This window comes from Melanotaenia boesemani, chromosome 1 (assembly GCF_017639745.1).
Source record: "Melanotaenia boesemani isolate fMelBoe1 chromosome 1, fMelBoe1.pri, whole genome shotgun sequence".
Taxonomy (NCBI): Eukaryota; Metazoa; Chordata; class Actinopteri; order Atheriniformes; family Melanotaeniidae; genus Melanotaenia; species Melanotaenia boesemani.
The window spans coordinates 18634847-18647642 of record NC_055682.1 but is presented as its reverse complement, the minus strand read 5'-3'; the positions used below and the strand labels follow the sequence as shown (position 1 = coordinate 18647642).

The window sequence follows — 12796 nt, the reverse complement described above, 5'->3', positions numbered from 1 at the left end:
TAGTATTGTAGAGAGAAATAAAAAAGATAGTGAGGAGGCTATGTAAGGGAGACAGTCTTTCAATATAAAAAGAAATACCGTTGTTGATCTTGAGTGTTTACCTTTTATTAGGTAAGCAATATTACATCAAATTCTGTGATCCTTAAGATTTTATAACCTGAAAGATTTTTCAGCATGGCAAATTTGAGGTCCATCAGAAAACTATTTGGAAAATATGTTTGTTAAATTCTGTGTATTGTCTAATATTTATAGCTACAAAGACCTAAGTGTTTTGGTTATGAAGATTTTTAAACATTTTTAACAATTCGATAGAATGACAGTGTTTGACTAACAGCTGACAGAAATTGTGACCATAATCATACCATGGGAAAGCAACATATAATTAAGTAAAAGGAAATTTGTTTATTCATTTATATATTTATTTATTTATTTATTGACCATATAAGAGAAATTCCTTTGGCTCAAGCAGCATTTTTTCGCTATAGATTGGCTGGTGTTTCTGAGAGGTAAGGGGGTGTGTCTGTATCCCATACGGGTATCTGCATCGGAGAAGCTGAGCAGAGGCGGGAAATGGCGCCTGGAAACACAACGGTGTGTCACTTCGAAGACGGCCCTTGAGCAGAGGGACATACAGAAAAGTCTGAGGCGCTCGCAAAAAACAACCAGTGCCTCTGTTATGGTTAATCTGCCTTGAGTCATTATCTTCAGATACAGCGAGTCACTAAAGTAAGTCACCTCTGTTAACAAGCCCTGCTTATTTATTATTTGTTTTCTTCGGTTTCTTGATCATGGCTAACGAAAAGGGAAAGATTTTCATTCCTTGCCTGTGCACATCTGTTAGCCCGAAGCAGTTTGTCAAGACGGCACGGTAGTGTGGCGCTAAGCTAGCGGCGCTAAGCTAAGGACGGCTAAACTACGGCCTACCGCGGATTTAGCTAATTCCTGATTGGCCTTACCTGTTATTTTAATTTAACGCTTCTCCACCCAGATGCATTGCATCATTTCGCAAATGTTTGTTAGGATATTAAGGTACATGTTAAGGAAATAAATAAATACACAACGAGCATTTTAACACTATCGCTATCGGTTTACCTGTGCTCGTCGGTGCTCAGGCTAACATTAAGATTGGACATTCCACAGCTCAGCTGTAACCAGGTTTAAATGAGCACTGACTTTTCCCAATATAAAATTAGTTCAGATGCGTTGAACTGGGGACATTTTTATATTCCTAGTGATGAAATGACATCCATTCAATTAAACTGTTAATCGGAAATAGCCATTACTAATTTAGCAGATAAAATTTACTTTAACGATTGCTTTCATCTACGGTGTCTTTAATTAAAGTTGTTGATTATGTAGCGTGGTAGTAAAATTAACACTTCACCAAGCTTTACTTCAGTTAAATAGTCAATGTTCCGGACAAAGCCATCTTAAAATTTTAACGTTATTTTGCTTAGGTTACGATGCCGCACTGGCTTGCTAACGGTAAGTTAGCCTGTCTAGGGTTTGCTTGGTGAAATGCTAACATCACCTTCAGCTACAGCAAACTCGAACTGGAGTGCCATACTATAACTGTAGCATAACGTTACTTTGAAGCAGTTCTGGTGTTATGTAAAAGAAGTTGTGTGCACATCTTTTTAACGGGTAACACGGCCTCTTGTGCTCCATTTAGGTTAGTTGCAAAGCTTGGTGATCGTGATGAGTTAGTGAAACCTTTAAAAAGGAGCGTTTATGCATGGTTAAAGCAGCTAGGCCAACTAAATGCAGTCTGTCTGAATTTTATTGACTGGGGTTCTGTTGTCTATGAGCCATGCTTTATCCACTTTTCAAGCAACTTTGCTAACCTTAGCCCCAGTGTAATTTTCTGTGCTATGCATGGGTTGTTGGAAGGGCCTCGCTTATTTCTTCACTGTTTCCATGGCTAGTCTTTGCTAGCGTGCTCATACAGTTGCATGCATGTTCCTATTTCCCGCTCACTTGCTTGCACTTAGCAAAGTGCATGATCCTTGGTTAGTGGCTAATTCCCTGGAAAGGTGGATGTATGCCAGTTTTGGAATTTCTGTCATGTCACCTGCGGGGTGGTAATAAACCATAATACCGCGTTAGGCATGGTGTGATACCTCCTTGAGGGAGAAAAAAAAAAACAAAAAAAAAAACAGCTCAGCTTAGCTAAATGTACACATAATAGACGTGTAAAATCATGTACAGACAGTTGGGAAAAATTTCTGATTGCAGTCTCTGCCACTTTTGACTGATAAAACTCCCAAATAGATTGCCAAAAAATGTTGCAATAAACGTCATAGTTCTCTGTGTAAAATTACAGATGATTTGGGGATTCAGACTATAATCATACTCATAATTCGGTTTATGAAAGGGACAGTACTGAAAAGCCTTTTTAGATAGCCTTAATTTTCTTACCCTCAGGCAGCGCTGCACAGAAAATAAACTAGATTTGGCAGAGATCACAACATTGAAAGATAACCATTTCTGAAAACTTAATGAGTGCTGGTCATGTCTTCATCAACACTTAAAGAAAAGAGAAAAAAAAAAGTCCTATACAAATAAGATCCAGACATGCCTCTGGCGTTCCTGTGCCTACGTTAATTTAAGATGGACTGGAGGCTGGGAAGGAATATTGTTCTGTGGTCATCTGAATCAATATTTAAAATTATTCTTGGATACCATTGGCACCATGTCCTCTGGACTAAAATGATGAAGGACCATCCAACATAACGGTGTCAAATGATGGCTTTCTGGGACAATCACACATATTCAAACACAATGTCAAAGCAAATTCTTTGTATTTTGCTAGCAGGGCTTTTACTTTTTCTGAAAAGTCAGATTAGAAAATATTTTAAATGATACATAATTATTCAAATGTCCCGTGAAAGTTTCAGTTCAATAATAGTTAATACTACTGCTTGGAAACATCCATCCAGTCATATGAACTAAACACTTAGCATTATTTATTTTATCACTAATCTTTTGCAGTGTCGAGACATTTCTGTAAAAAAAAAAAAAAAAAAACATCAGCGTCGTCGTAGTAACATAATCATTCTGTATTGCGTAACCTAATGAAAACCAGAAGAGTAGTACTGTAGACGGAGCGGACTAGTAGGTTTTTGATCCATTATGTGAGTTTACCACATCTTCATAGTACTGTTGTTGACTCTGATCTAATACATTCTTTTAATTTGAAACATAAACTGTTTTATATTTTCCAAAATGATTTCACAGAATTTTGACTAGCTACTCTTGTAAAAAGTTTGATACTCACAGATCGAAAATATTTTAATGTAAAGGCTATTTTAATATAATTTAAGTGTGTCCTTCCCAAACAAGTTCACATTCATTATGTAATTTCTCTGTTGACATCTGCTACAGTCATACCCTGTACAATTGCAGTGTAGCTTTCATGTTCGTCCCTGTTTTCCTGCTTGCCTGTAACTTCTATGTAACCATGCAGTTGGCTGCTGTTTCTTTTCTTCTTCTCCTTTGCTTGGATTGAACATCAGCATGTACACTTCTGGTGTGTTTGTGGTTATTCTGTTGTGTGTAAATAGAAAGCAGATGTGGTAAAAGACATTTACAGTATGGGAGATGCATGGTTTGTAATGAGAGCGCACTGCTGACTGGTGAGTTCCTGACAGGTTGTGGAGGATATGTCCGGACATATTTTCTAGTTATGTAAGCACAAGAGCTTGGCATGCTTGACAGCTAATGTACATTGTTTGAATTGGTTTTACTTTAATAAGAGAACGAACGGATATACTTCACAGGTATCTTTGGTTTATTTCAGCAGTAAATATTTAAGCTTTAGTCATTGCTTGCAGTCACAACCCATCAGTCTCTTTATTTTGTTGCTGCGACTGAAACTTTGACCTCCCATGCAAGTAGTCATTTCAGGGAAGTGTTTGGGTAACTTGTGTATAATACAATCCTGGGAGATGCTCTTTTTTCTCTTTCTCTCTCTTGTGACTGTACAAATTAAAGTAAAGCCAGCTGTGGCTGCTGTGATGCTCTGATGTAAGTGAAATGGGATCTTGAATGCATCCAGATGTTGCAGATCCAATATTACTGCTCTACACATAGATGCACCTCACAAATTTATTTGTTTTAATAAGACGGTTGGAACAACCCATTTGTCCTTAATTTCATTTTCTACACTGTACAGTAATAGTGATCTGCTCTCTCACCTTTATCTTTGAATTTTTCCTGTGTCTGATATTTCTTAAACAGCCTTACATGTGACTGCTAAAACAATGAGGCTGAGAATGCGCAAGGCGTCTCAGCAACCAAACCCCACTCTGGCAAGCCGCACATCCCGAAGCAAGAGGAGGCATTCTGAAGTAGAGGAAGACCCTCCTACCAGTGGAGGGAGGGGATTGTTTTCAACCATCAAGAAGTTCATCAGAGGAAATGCTGTTAAGGTAACACATTGACCCAAACATTAAGCACAAAATGACTGTGGTTCCCCCTATGAGAGGGTTGGTATATCGTAGCTGGCTTTGAGTTTGGTTATGTCCTCTGTGTGTTTGTTTTGACAGTGGTTAAACAGAAGCTTTTAGCTGTTTTTAACAATGTGCTCTCTAGGTCTCAGAGTTAAATGCTGTGTTTCTTGGGTGTAGAGTGTCATGTTTCCCAAGAAATGTCTGGTGGAATGCAGCAGCTTGTCCGAGAACTCGGGCACTGGTCTAATTTTAGCCTTTAGCTCACAAAGTTGGCGTGCAGGGACAGGAGGTTGTAACGAGTGGAAAAGTGAACTCAGCTAAAAGTATTTCCTATAGAAAGAGTGGGGATTTTTCAGGTTTTACATTGTTGTTTCTTTACATTCTGATAGTTGGTTCTAATGTCAGGTATGTAGTGTACAGTTTTAGTTTTTGTCACTTTCTTAAAAATCATAGTTAATCAAACAAGAAAATACTACTTTTTTGACACATTTGACAAATTTCTAGGTTTTCAGAAGTGTTTTATACTCTGTTTCTCAGTCATCAATTGTTAAACCCACACAGCAATGGTGACCAAGGCCTGCTATTAGTGAAAAAGTCACTTTTCAATATGAACCAGACTGTAGTTGTTATTTTTGTAAGAGACATTAAATACATTTTGTCATCCAGTCATTCATTCCTTCATTTTCTGTACCGCTTAGTCCAATTCGGGGTCGCAGGGAAGCTGGAGCCTATCCCAGCAATTAGCAGGCATGAGGCAGGATACACCCTGGACAGGTTGACAGTCCATTGTAGGGCCAACACAGAGACAAACAACCACTCACACTCACTCTTAGGGAGAATTTAGACTGACCAATTAACCAAACATGAATGTCTTTGGACGGTGGGAGAAAGCTGGCGTACCCGGTGAGAACCCACGCATACACGGGGAGAACATGCAAACTCTGTTGGCATATTTGCTTCGCATCAGTATTGTCCACACCATGGTGCAAACTACTTTAAAAAACAGAAATGTTCTTTAATCACACAGTACAAGAAATCCACTACTTATATTAATCAACTTCATGAAACTTTGAAGGAACATGTGACCATTAACAGATAGTATTATGAAGTTATAAACCACTGTTACACAGCACATTGTGCCTTTATAGCTCTGATAATTTTAAAAAAGAAAATCTTTATAATTGCAACTGCGAAGAGTTTATGATGTTAGAGGAAATGTTCATTATTTTAATTATTTCAATTGCAATTCATGTTAAAATTATTATGGTCCTTTTTTGCAGAGATCTGTATCAAACAATTTTTTTTGTCTGTACAGTATTATGTGGAGGTCAGATAAAGACTTTAATATGTGATATTATGACTTTGATTAGATTTTAATCAATTATGTAGATCAGCTCACATCTCTGAGAACTAAAGCTCACCTTCCTCTCCACCTGTCTGTGTCACTGTCCTTTGCCATGGAAAATGGCAGGAACAATCAAAGAGTAGCTGGCTTTTGGTAGGGACATGTCCCTATCGTCCCTACCCAGTTGTATGCCCTCACATGCATCTTTTACTTTGCCATAGTTCAATTCATCTACTAATGGGCAGTGCTGAGCTCACTTCCACATTCTGATGTTGATTTCAAACATTGGTTGGTGGCAGAAATACACTGCTAAAAGTTGTTTGCAACTGCCTAACACGCCCAACACACTCGCACAACCTTGCTCCAAAAGCCAGAGTATTAAGGAGGGGAATACAAATTTTCAGTTTCACTTGGATTTTATTTGTATATTTCCCTCTGTGCATTAACTATTGCATATTTATTTCTCCTTTTTTTGCAAACAGTTGCATTTTCAAATTAGAATTAGGAAAAAATAGTTTGTGTGTTGTAATTCTTGATTCTGGAGAGAAAGAAGGAAATTTAATTTTTAATTTAAATCTGTTAACTTTTACAAGTTGTTCACAGTAATTTTCTATTTTTCAGCTGCAACAGGACACCCCTGCAAAGAAGTCACGCCTCAATTGTGATGCTGACAACAATCTTATCACCTCTACCCCCCAAAACGCAAACACTCCCAGGAGAACTGCGAGCAGAGTAGGCAAGAAAAGCTCCATCAATGGACGTCAGTACCATAGAAAGAAACAAATTATTTATTAGTCTTAATTTTTCACTTTTCTCTATAAGATATCTTGAAAATTTAATTTCCTCTCTGCAGAAGCAACCAACCATGACAGGAAAAAGGAGAAGCCCAATGGTAGTTTGGAGGAAACAACTGCTGTTGAGGTGACTACCAGCCCTCCTAGAACCACACTTCTTGGGACCATCTTCTCACCGGTTTTTAACTTCTTCTCACCAGCTAAAAATGGTGAGTATTGTTGGTTCATTTTACACCAAAGTGAAAAAGTCCAAGTTGGTGATTATAGCAGCAGTGTGCTGTCCTGTGTAACCCGCCCTCACATGCAGTTTAGATTATAATTATAATGCCAGATTTGCATGGCAAGAAGTGTTTCTAGCACTATAATGTTAAAAATCAGGATGGTAATGTTTTTTCGTTTGTCAGTTATATCAGTATAGACTAAATTAAAAGCATCTTCATTGTTTTTTTTTTTTTTTGTTTTTTTTAAGTCTCTTCTGGCTCAGATTCCCCTGACCAGGCACTGGAGGCCGAGGAGATAGTCAAACAGCTGGACATGGAGCAAGTGGTGGAGACGCCCACTAGCACAGCTACGTCCACTCAGGACCTGTGTGCCACCACTAACTTCTACTCTAGTGTATCACACTTGCCACCTCTCAGGCCTCCTCACATGCTTGAGGCATCTCCCACAACAGAGGAGGGAGAGCTTGAGGCCGATGCAGACCTCCCCCCACTCACAGGTAGATACAGCAACTTGACTAAAATATCAAGATTTTGGCTTCACATTTAAGTCCTAATGAAGCTGTTAAAACTGCTGGCCATATATATATATATAAAATTTATTTATTTTTTTGCTCATTTTTTTTAATTTACTTAAATATTGTTTTGTGGTCCAAGCCCCAGGCTCCAGTCCAGAGATGACGTATGTGGATGTTCCTCCCACCACGGTTCCACCAGAGGCATCCTATGAGGAAGACTGGGAAGTCTTTGACCCGTAAGTAAAATGATACAGTCTTAAAATCTTTAAGCCTATAACTGTAAACCTCTGTGCAGAATTTTAAAACAAAACCCTGTCTGTCTGTCTGTCTGTCTGTCTGTCTGTGGGAAAATGCATAATAGTGGGACTGATTAACTGAGGCCCAATCCACTGACAGATGTTGTGACATTAGCCATCACTGATTATCCCATTACAGTTACAGCTGTCAGGGGTTAGGATATAATGATGAGCAAACACTCAGCTTTTGAGGTTTGTGTGTTTGAAGCAGGAACGGTGGTGTAGAGATTTGAATAACTTTTTCAAAGGAGACACTGTTCATGAGCGGCAGTGAGTTCCAAAGCAGCAGCTTTTGTTTGGCGTTGAGTGATTTTGTTGTGAGTTTTTGTGGTTTATTTGGCTCAATGTATAGCTGCTCTTTTGATTTGTAGGTATTTCTTCATCAAACACGTCCCTCCACTCACAGAAGAGCAGCTCACCCGTAAGCCAGCTCTGCCGCTGAAGACACGCAGCACGCCTGAATTCTCCTTGGTCTTAGACCTGGTCAGTTAAAGTTTATAACTATTACTTTTCTTGTAAATTTACTTTAAAAATTTCTGGGAAGTTTGAGGTATAACATGGAGTTTTTCCATTTGTCCTGTACAGGATGAGACTTTGGTCCACTGCAGTTTAAATGAGCTGGAGGACGCAGCACTTACCTTCCCTGTCCTCTTTCAAGATGTCATTTACCAGGTTAGTGCTGCTTTGAAGAGATTTTTTTTCCAACCTACTATTTCTTCATGATGCCACTAGAGGGGGGTAAAGTAACTTCCAAGAAGCCTTGGTCGAATGAAATGTACTTGCAGAATGACACCAAAATGTCATTCTAGAAGTAGACTTGGTATCTTTTTATTCTCACAGTGATACTTGCAGCTGTTGTTCATAAGTATTTACCCACCAATGCTGTGTCATGTGCAGGTTTACGTGCGCCTGAGGCCATTCTTTAGAGAGTTTCTGGAGCGCATGTCTCAAATTTACGAGGTAAATATAACCAGTCTGCTCATGTCAATGAAACCCAGTTGTGTCAAATTTTAAATTTTGACCTTTATCATATCTCTCTCCTAGATCATCCTTTTTACAGCCTCTAAAAAAGTATATGCAGACAAACTGCTCAACATTTTGGATCCTAAAAAGCAGCTAGTGAGGTATGGTGTGTTTGAATGAGTAGAGCAGTTCTCAGTAAGCACCCTAGTTAAGCGTCAGTGTGAATGTGTGCTGCTCTTCAGGTGTCAGGGTTGTGGTTTTTCTGAATTATTGATTGTGCTGACCTTGTCACTGATTGTCTTTTTTTTCACTCCTTCCTCTTTTCTTCCATTCCCTGCTGTAACTGTAGACACCGGCTATTTCGAGAACATTGTGTCTGTGTCCAGGGAAACTATATCAAGGACCTCAACATCTTGGGCAGAGATCTGTCAAAGACCATCATCATCGACAATTCACCACAAGCCTTTGCATATCAGGTGAAATGATTATATAAAATTCCACATACAGCAGTTGCTTTTTGTTTTGTTGTGATTTCACATGATATATTTCCTAAATAATATCCAATCCAATATTGGTATCGGGTTCAATATTTACGCTATTTACAGATTGAATATTAGGCTGAATTTCCTGATCCATCGTGTTTTCACAGCTTTCACTTTGTTTTAAACATTCACAACTAGCATAGTCTTGTTTGTAGGATCTTTAAACTGAATTAAAAGTTCTTGCTAATCAGCTACATTTAGACATTCCAGCCAGACTGAACAGCATCTTCTATGATCAGAAGTCTTCTTCAGCAGAATCGAGCCCTCTGAGCCGATACTGCAGACCACAGTCTGCCTGCAATGTTGTCAGACCGTGTAGTGTTCCCAGATTATTCACATACCTCCTGATTCCCTTTCAACACATTCTCTTAGACTTTAAATATTAATGAAAGCAGTTGTTACTGCAAAATTATAACTACCTTTGTATTTATTTAGATAAGTTAGGATTATGAAGCACCTACAGACATTGTCTTCTATTTAATTTAGAAGGTTTTTTCTTATAAATTATTTTGGAAAACATTTAAATTGGTTTAATTTAGTCATTTCTCTCAATGTGTGATTTACTACAGCCTAATAATGACCATAATCATAATAATTTTCATGTAAACTAATTTGGTATAGAAAAATATCAGCCGATATTGAAGTCGGACTCCAAATAAAGCGGATTGCTGCATCTCTAGTTCAGGTCATTTCTCATGTTGTCCCCAGACTGGTAGTGATGGTCAAAATGCACCTTGAATATTCTCTAAAATAATAAATTTGCTTTAACTTTATTTGAGGCGCTCTTCTTTTATCAGTGCACACAGCACTGGGACAACAGGACATGTTCTAGTTACAAAATTTTTGGTGGAAATCAAAAAATACAAAACTGCTGCTGGCAATTCCTGCTCATTGGTGTGTTGTCCCAGCAGTTGTCCAATGGGATTCCCATAGAGAGCTGGTTCATGGATAAGAATGACAATGAGCTGCTGAAGCTGGTGCCCTTCTTGGAGAAATTGGTTGAGATGGTAAGCTGTTCTTCTCCTCAGTAACTACAGTCAGGACCTGTTTGTTTTAATTAGTATATGTGACAGTTTGGATGACTGGAATCTAATTTATTTTTTATCCTCCTCTGTGTCATTTTCCCACCGGCTGACCTCAGAACGAGGATGTGCGGCCACATGTTCGGGAGAGGTTCCGGCTTCACGACCTGTTACCTCCAGACTGAACTTGACCGCGGCCTCTCAGAGTAGGACAACATGTAAAGACTGAAAATAACATGAGTGTAAAAAGCCTCCTTTTTGGATTACAAACTACAACATTGCCATTACTTTTAAGATTTTAGCCTTTTTTTCCTTTTTGTTTAAATTCACAGTTGCTTTTTAAAAGGAAACATTTTTAAAGATCTGGGTGTATTTTGTAAAAAAAAAAAAACAAAAGAAGAAGAAAAAAAAAAAGGAGTTTAAAAAAAAAAAATCTGAATGCATTCATGAAATCACACACATTATGAACAAGCCCAGGTAGAGTCCTGTTTGAGTGACTGTGTGTGTGGAGCCAGATATCAGCTCCACACTAAATTCTGACGTCTTGGTGCTGGTGTAGTGATACGAAAATGCCACCCGGTGAAGAGGAACTCCATCCCAGTCTTTGAACATAAACCAACAGCCCTGGTGCTCATGCTGTTGGTGCTGTCAAATAATGACACTCTGTGGCTACAGAACACTTTCAGCAGGAATGACTGACCTGTGAATCAATCGGTGCATGTGTGTGTGTGTGTTTTTACTCGCCACATTGCCACTGATTTGATGTTTGGGGCAAACTCGCAATCTGTAGCCTTTAAAATCATATGCATTCCTCTGTAGCTCTGTCAAGTTTCTATTGTTGGTTGCAGTTTTTTCTGGTAAAACTGGTCTTGCATTGTTCTTAAAAACAAAAAAAAAGAAAAAAGATAGTGTTTCAGAGATGTTTTACTTATGTTTGTAAGATGTATTTTAAAAGAGGTCATGTTTTATTGTAAGCCTTTTTTTGTATTAGAAAAACATGGGTGCATACTGATGACAGTCCTCTGTATTGTTAAAGAAATGGAATTATCCAGGACTTCAAAGTTTGTTCTCGTATAATAGAGCGTTAAATTGGTGTGTTTGCTTTACACAACATTAATCTCTAGGTTTAAAAATCTTAACTGTAAATCTGACGCGTTGTAATGGTTAGAGGGCATTCATTTTCAAAATGAGGTGTCAACATTTACTGTTTTTTTTTTTTTTAAATAGTATTTTAGATTTTTCTGTAATCAGTATCGTCTTTTACTCCTAATCAAGTATTCTGGCTAAATCAGCGCTCTGTTTCTTTATGTTGTACTGTGTTATCTGATTGCTATATCAGTAGCATCATGACCAATGTAGCACATTTCTGCCAGTGTGTGTTTAGGTCTACACACGGTAGATCCTAAACCAGCCATATCTGGCACCAGCAGCATACGGTTACTGTCAGCTTCTGTACTTTGTCATGTTTTACTTGCTTTGAAGCATTTATTTTTAAACTAAGTTTAAAATATTCTGTTTAAGAATGGTAACCATAAGAATGTCTTTTTTTTTCTTTTTTTTTTTCCCTTCCCAAACTGACATTTTTACTCTGGTGTTCAACATAATTTTTGTAATTGTGGCACATAGGAGTTAGGTCAAGTTTAATCCTAAACCTGGGAAGTAAAGGTAAACAACTCAAATGCTCGTCTGTGGGTTTCCGTTAGAACTAACTTGAATCACTGACAATTTGGCATGCATTGTTGGACTTTTTTTTAGTTTGTGTTTGTATTGAATTGTATTTTCTGTTCAAGCAAATGTGAGTGTTTTGGTTACCTGCACAGTGCCATATGATTCCTGTCCTTACAAGTTCCTCGTTATGGCATTTATTCTGCAATCAGTTATAAAATGCTTTGATTAAAAAGAGACAATCAGACTTCAAAGCCCTTCAGATACTAAAACATGAAGATGCCCACCCTTACCCCCACTCCTCCCTTTTTCTTTTTTTTTTTGTGCAGTATGTGTTGTTGACTGTGAGTCTGTTGAGTTGTGCTACTCCATATGTAAATTTGTCAGGCAAATCCTGCTCTGCCCAAACAATCTTTATTGCTTATTTGGCACATGTCCTAATCAAAAGTGGTCTGCATCTGCTCAGTGCTCGCCTGTCTGCCCTTTCTGATCACAAGAGGGTAGCGTCCAGAAACTAGATTTTATAAAAGTGAAATTGTTTAAGGGCACATCAGTGTTTGCTCAGAATGCTTTGAGTGCACGTGTCCAGACTATGAATGTAAATTGTACATGGGGTGAAGGCTCAAGTGTCTTTCCAAATTCTGTGCTGTGATCATCCACTAAAACAAAATAAGATGAGGGATGGTAACACGCACCTGCTTTATAATTGTTAAAGAGGAGGTTAAAAACAATGTGCTTGGAATAGGGAACATGTCCCGAGTTTCTATCACGGCTCCCTTCCTGTTCTTGTGATCTGTCATCGTCCTGACTGCCATGTGTTATGCAGGCCTCACTTTGAGTGTGTTATGTTTTGCCCCCGGCTTGTTGTCACATCAGTTGGCTGTATGATTTTTTTTTTTTTTGTTTTTGTTTTTTTTTTTCCTGCGTAACATTTAGCAGCCATAGCTTTCAGAAGAATAGGTGGGATGCATTTGATACTTTT

The 12796-nt window shown here is 38.3% G+C and overlaps 1 protein-coding gene across 1 annotated transcript; it reads left to right on the top strand.

The window, feature by feature from the left end:
• The first annotated feature begins 526 nt into the window (after nucleotides 1-526).
• On the top strand, nucleotides 527-12484 carry ctdspl2b (CTD (carboxy-terminal domain, RNA polymerase II, polypeptide A) small phosphatase like 2b). Its single transcript, XM_041988130.1, has 13 exons — nucleotides 527-726; nucleotides 4240-4430; nucleotides 6418-6556; nucleotides 6650-6799; nucleotides 7060-7308; nucleotides 7466-7562; nucleotides 7994-8105; nucleotides 8208-8294; nucleotides 8520-8582; nucleotides 8667-8746; nucleotides 8935-9061; nucleotides 10039-10134; nucleotides 10269-12484. The coding sequence occupies exons 2-13, from the start codon at nucleotides 4263-4265 to the stop codon at nucleotides 10332-10334; spliced, it is 1434 nt and encodes a 477-aa protein (XP_041844064.1). The 5' UTR covers nucleotides 527-726; nucleotides 4240-4262; the 3' UTR covers nucleotides 10335-12484.
• Nucleotides 12485-12796: the final 312 nt, after the last annotated feature.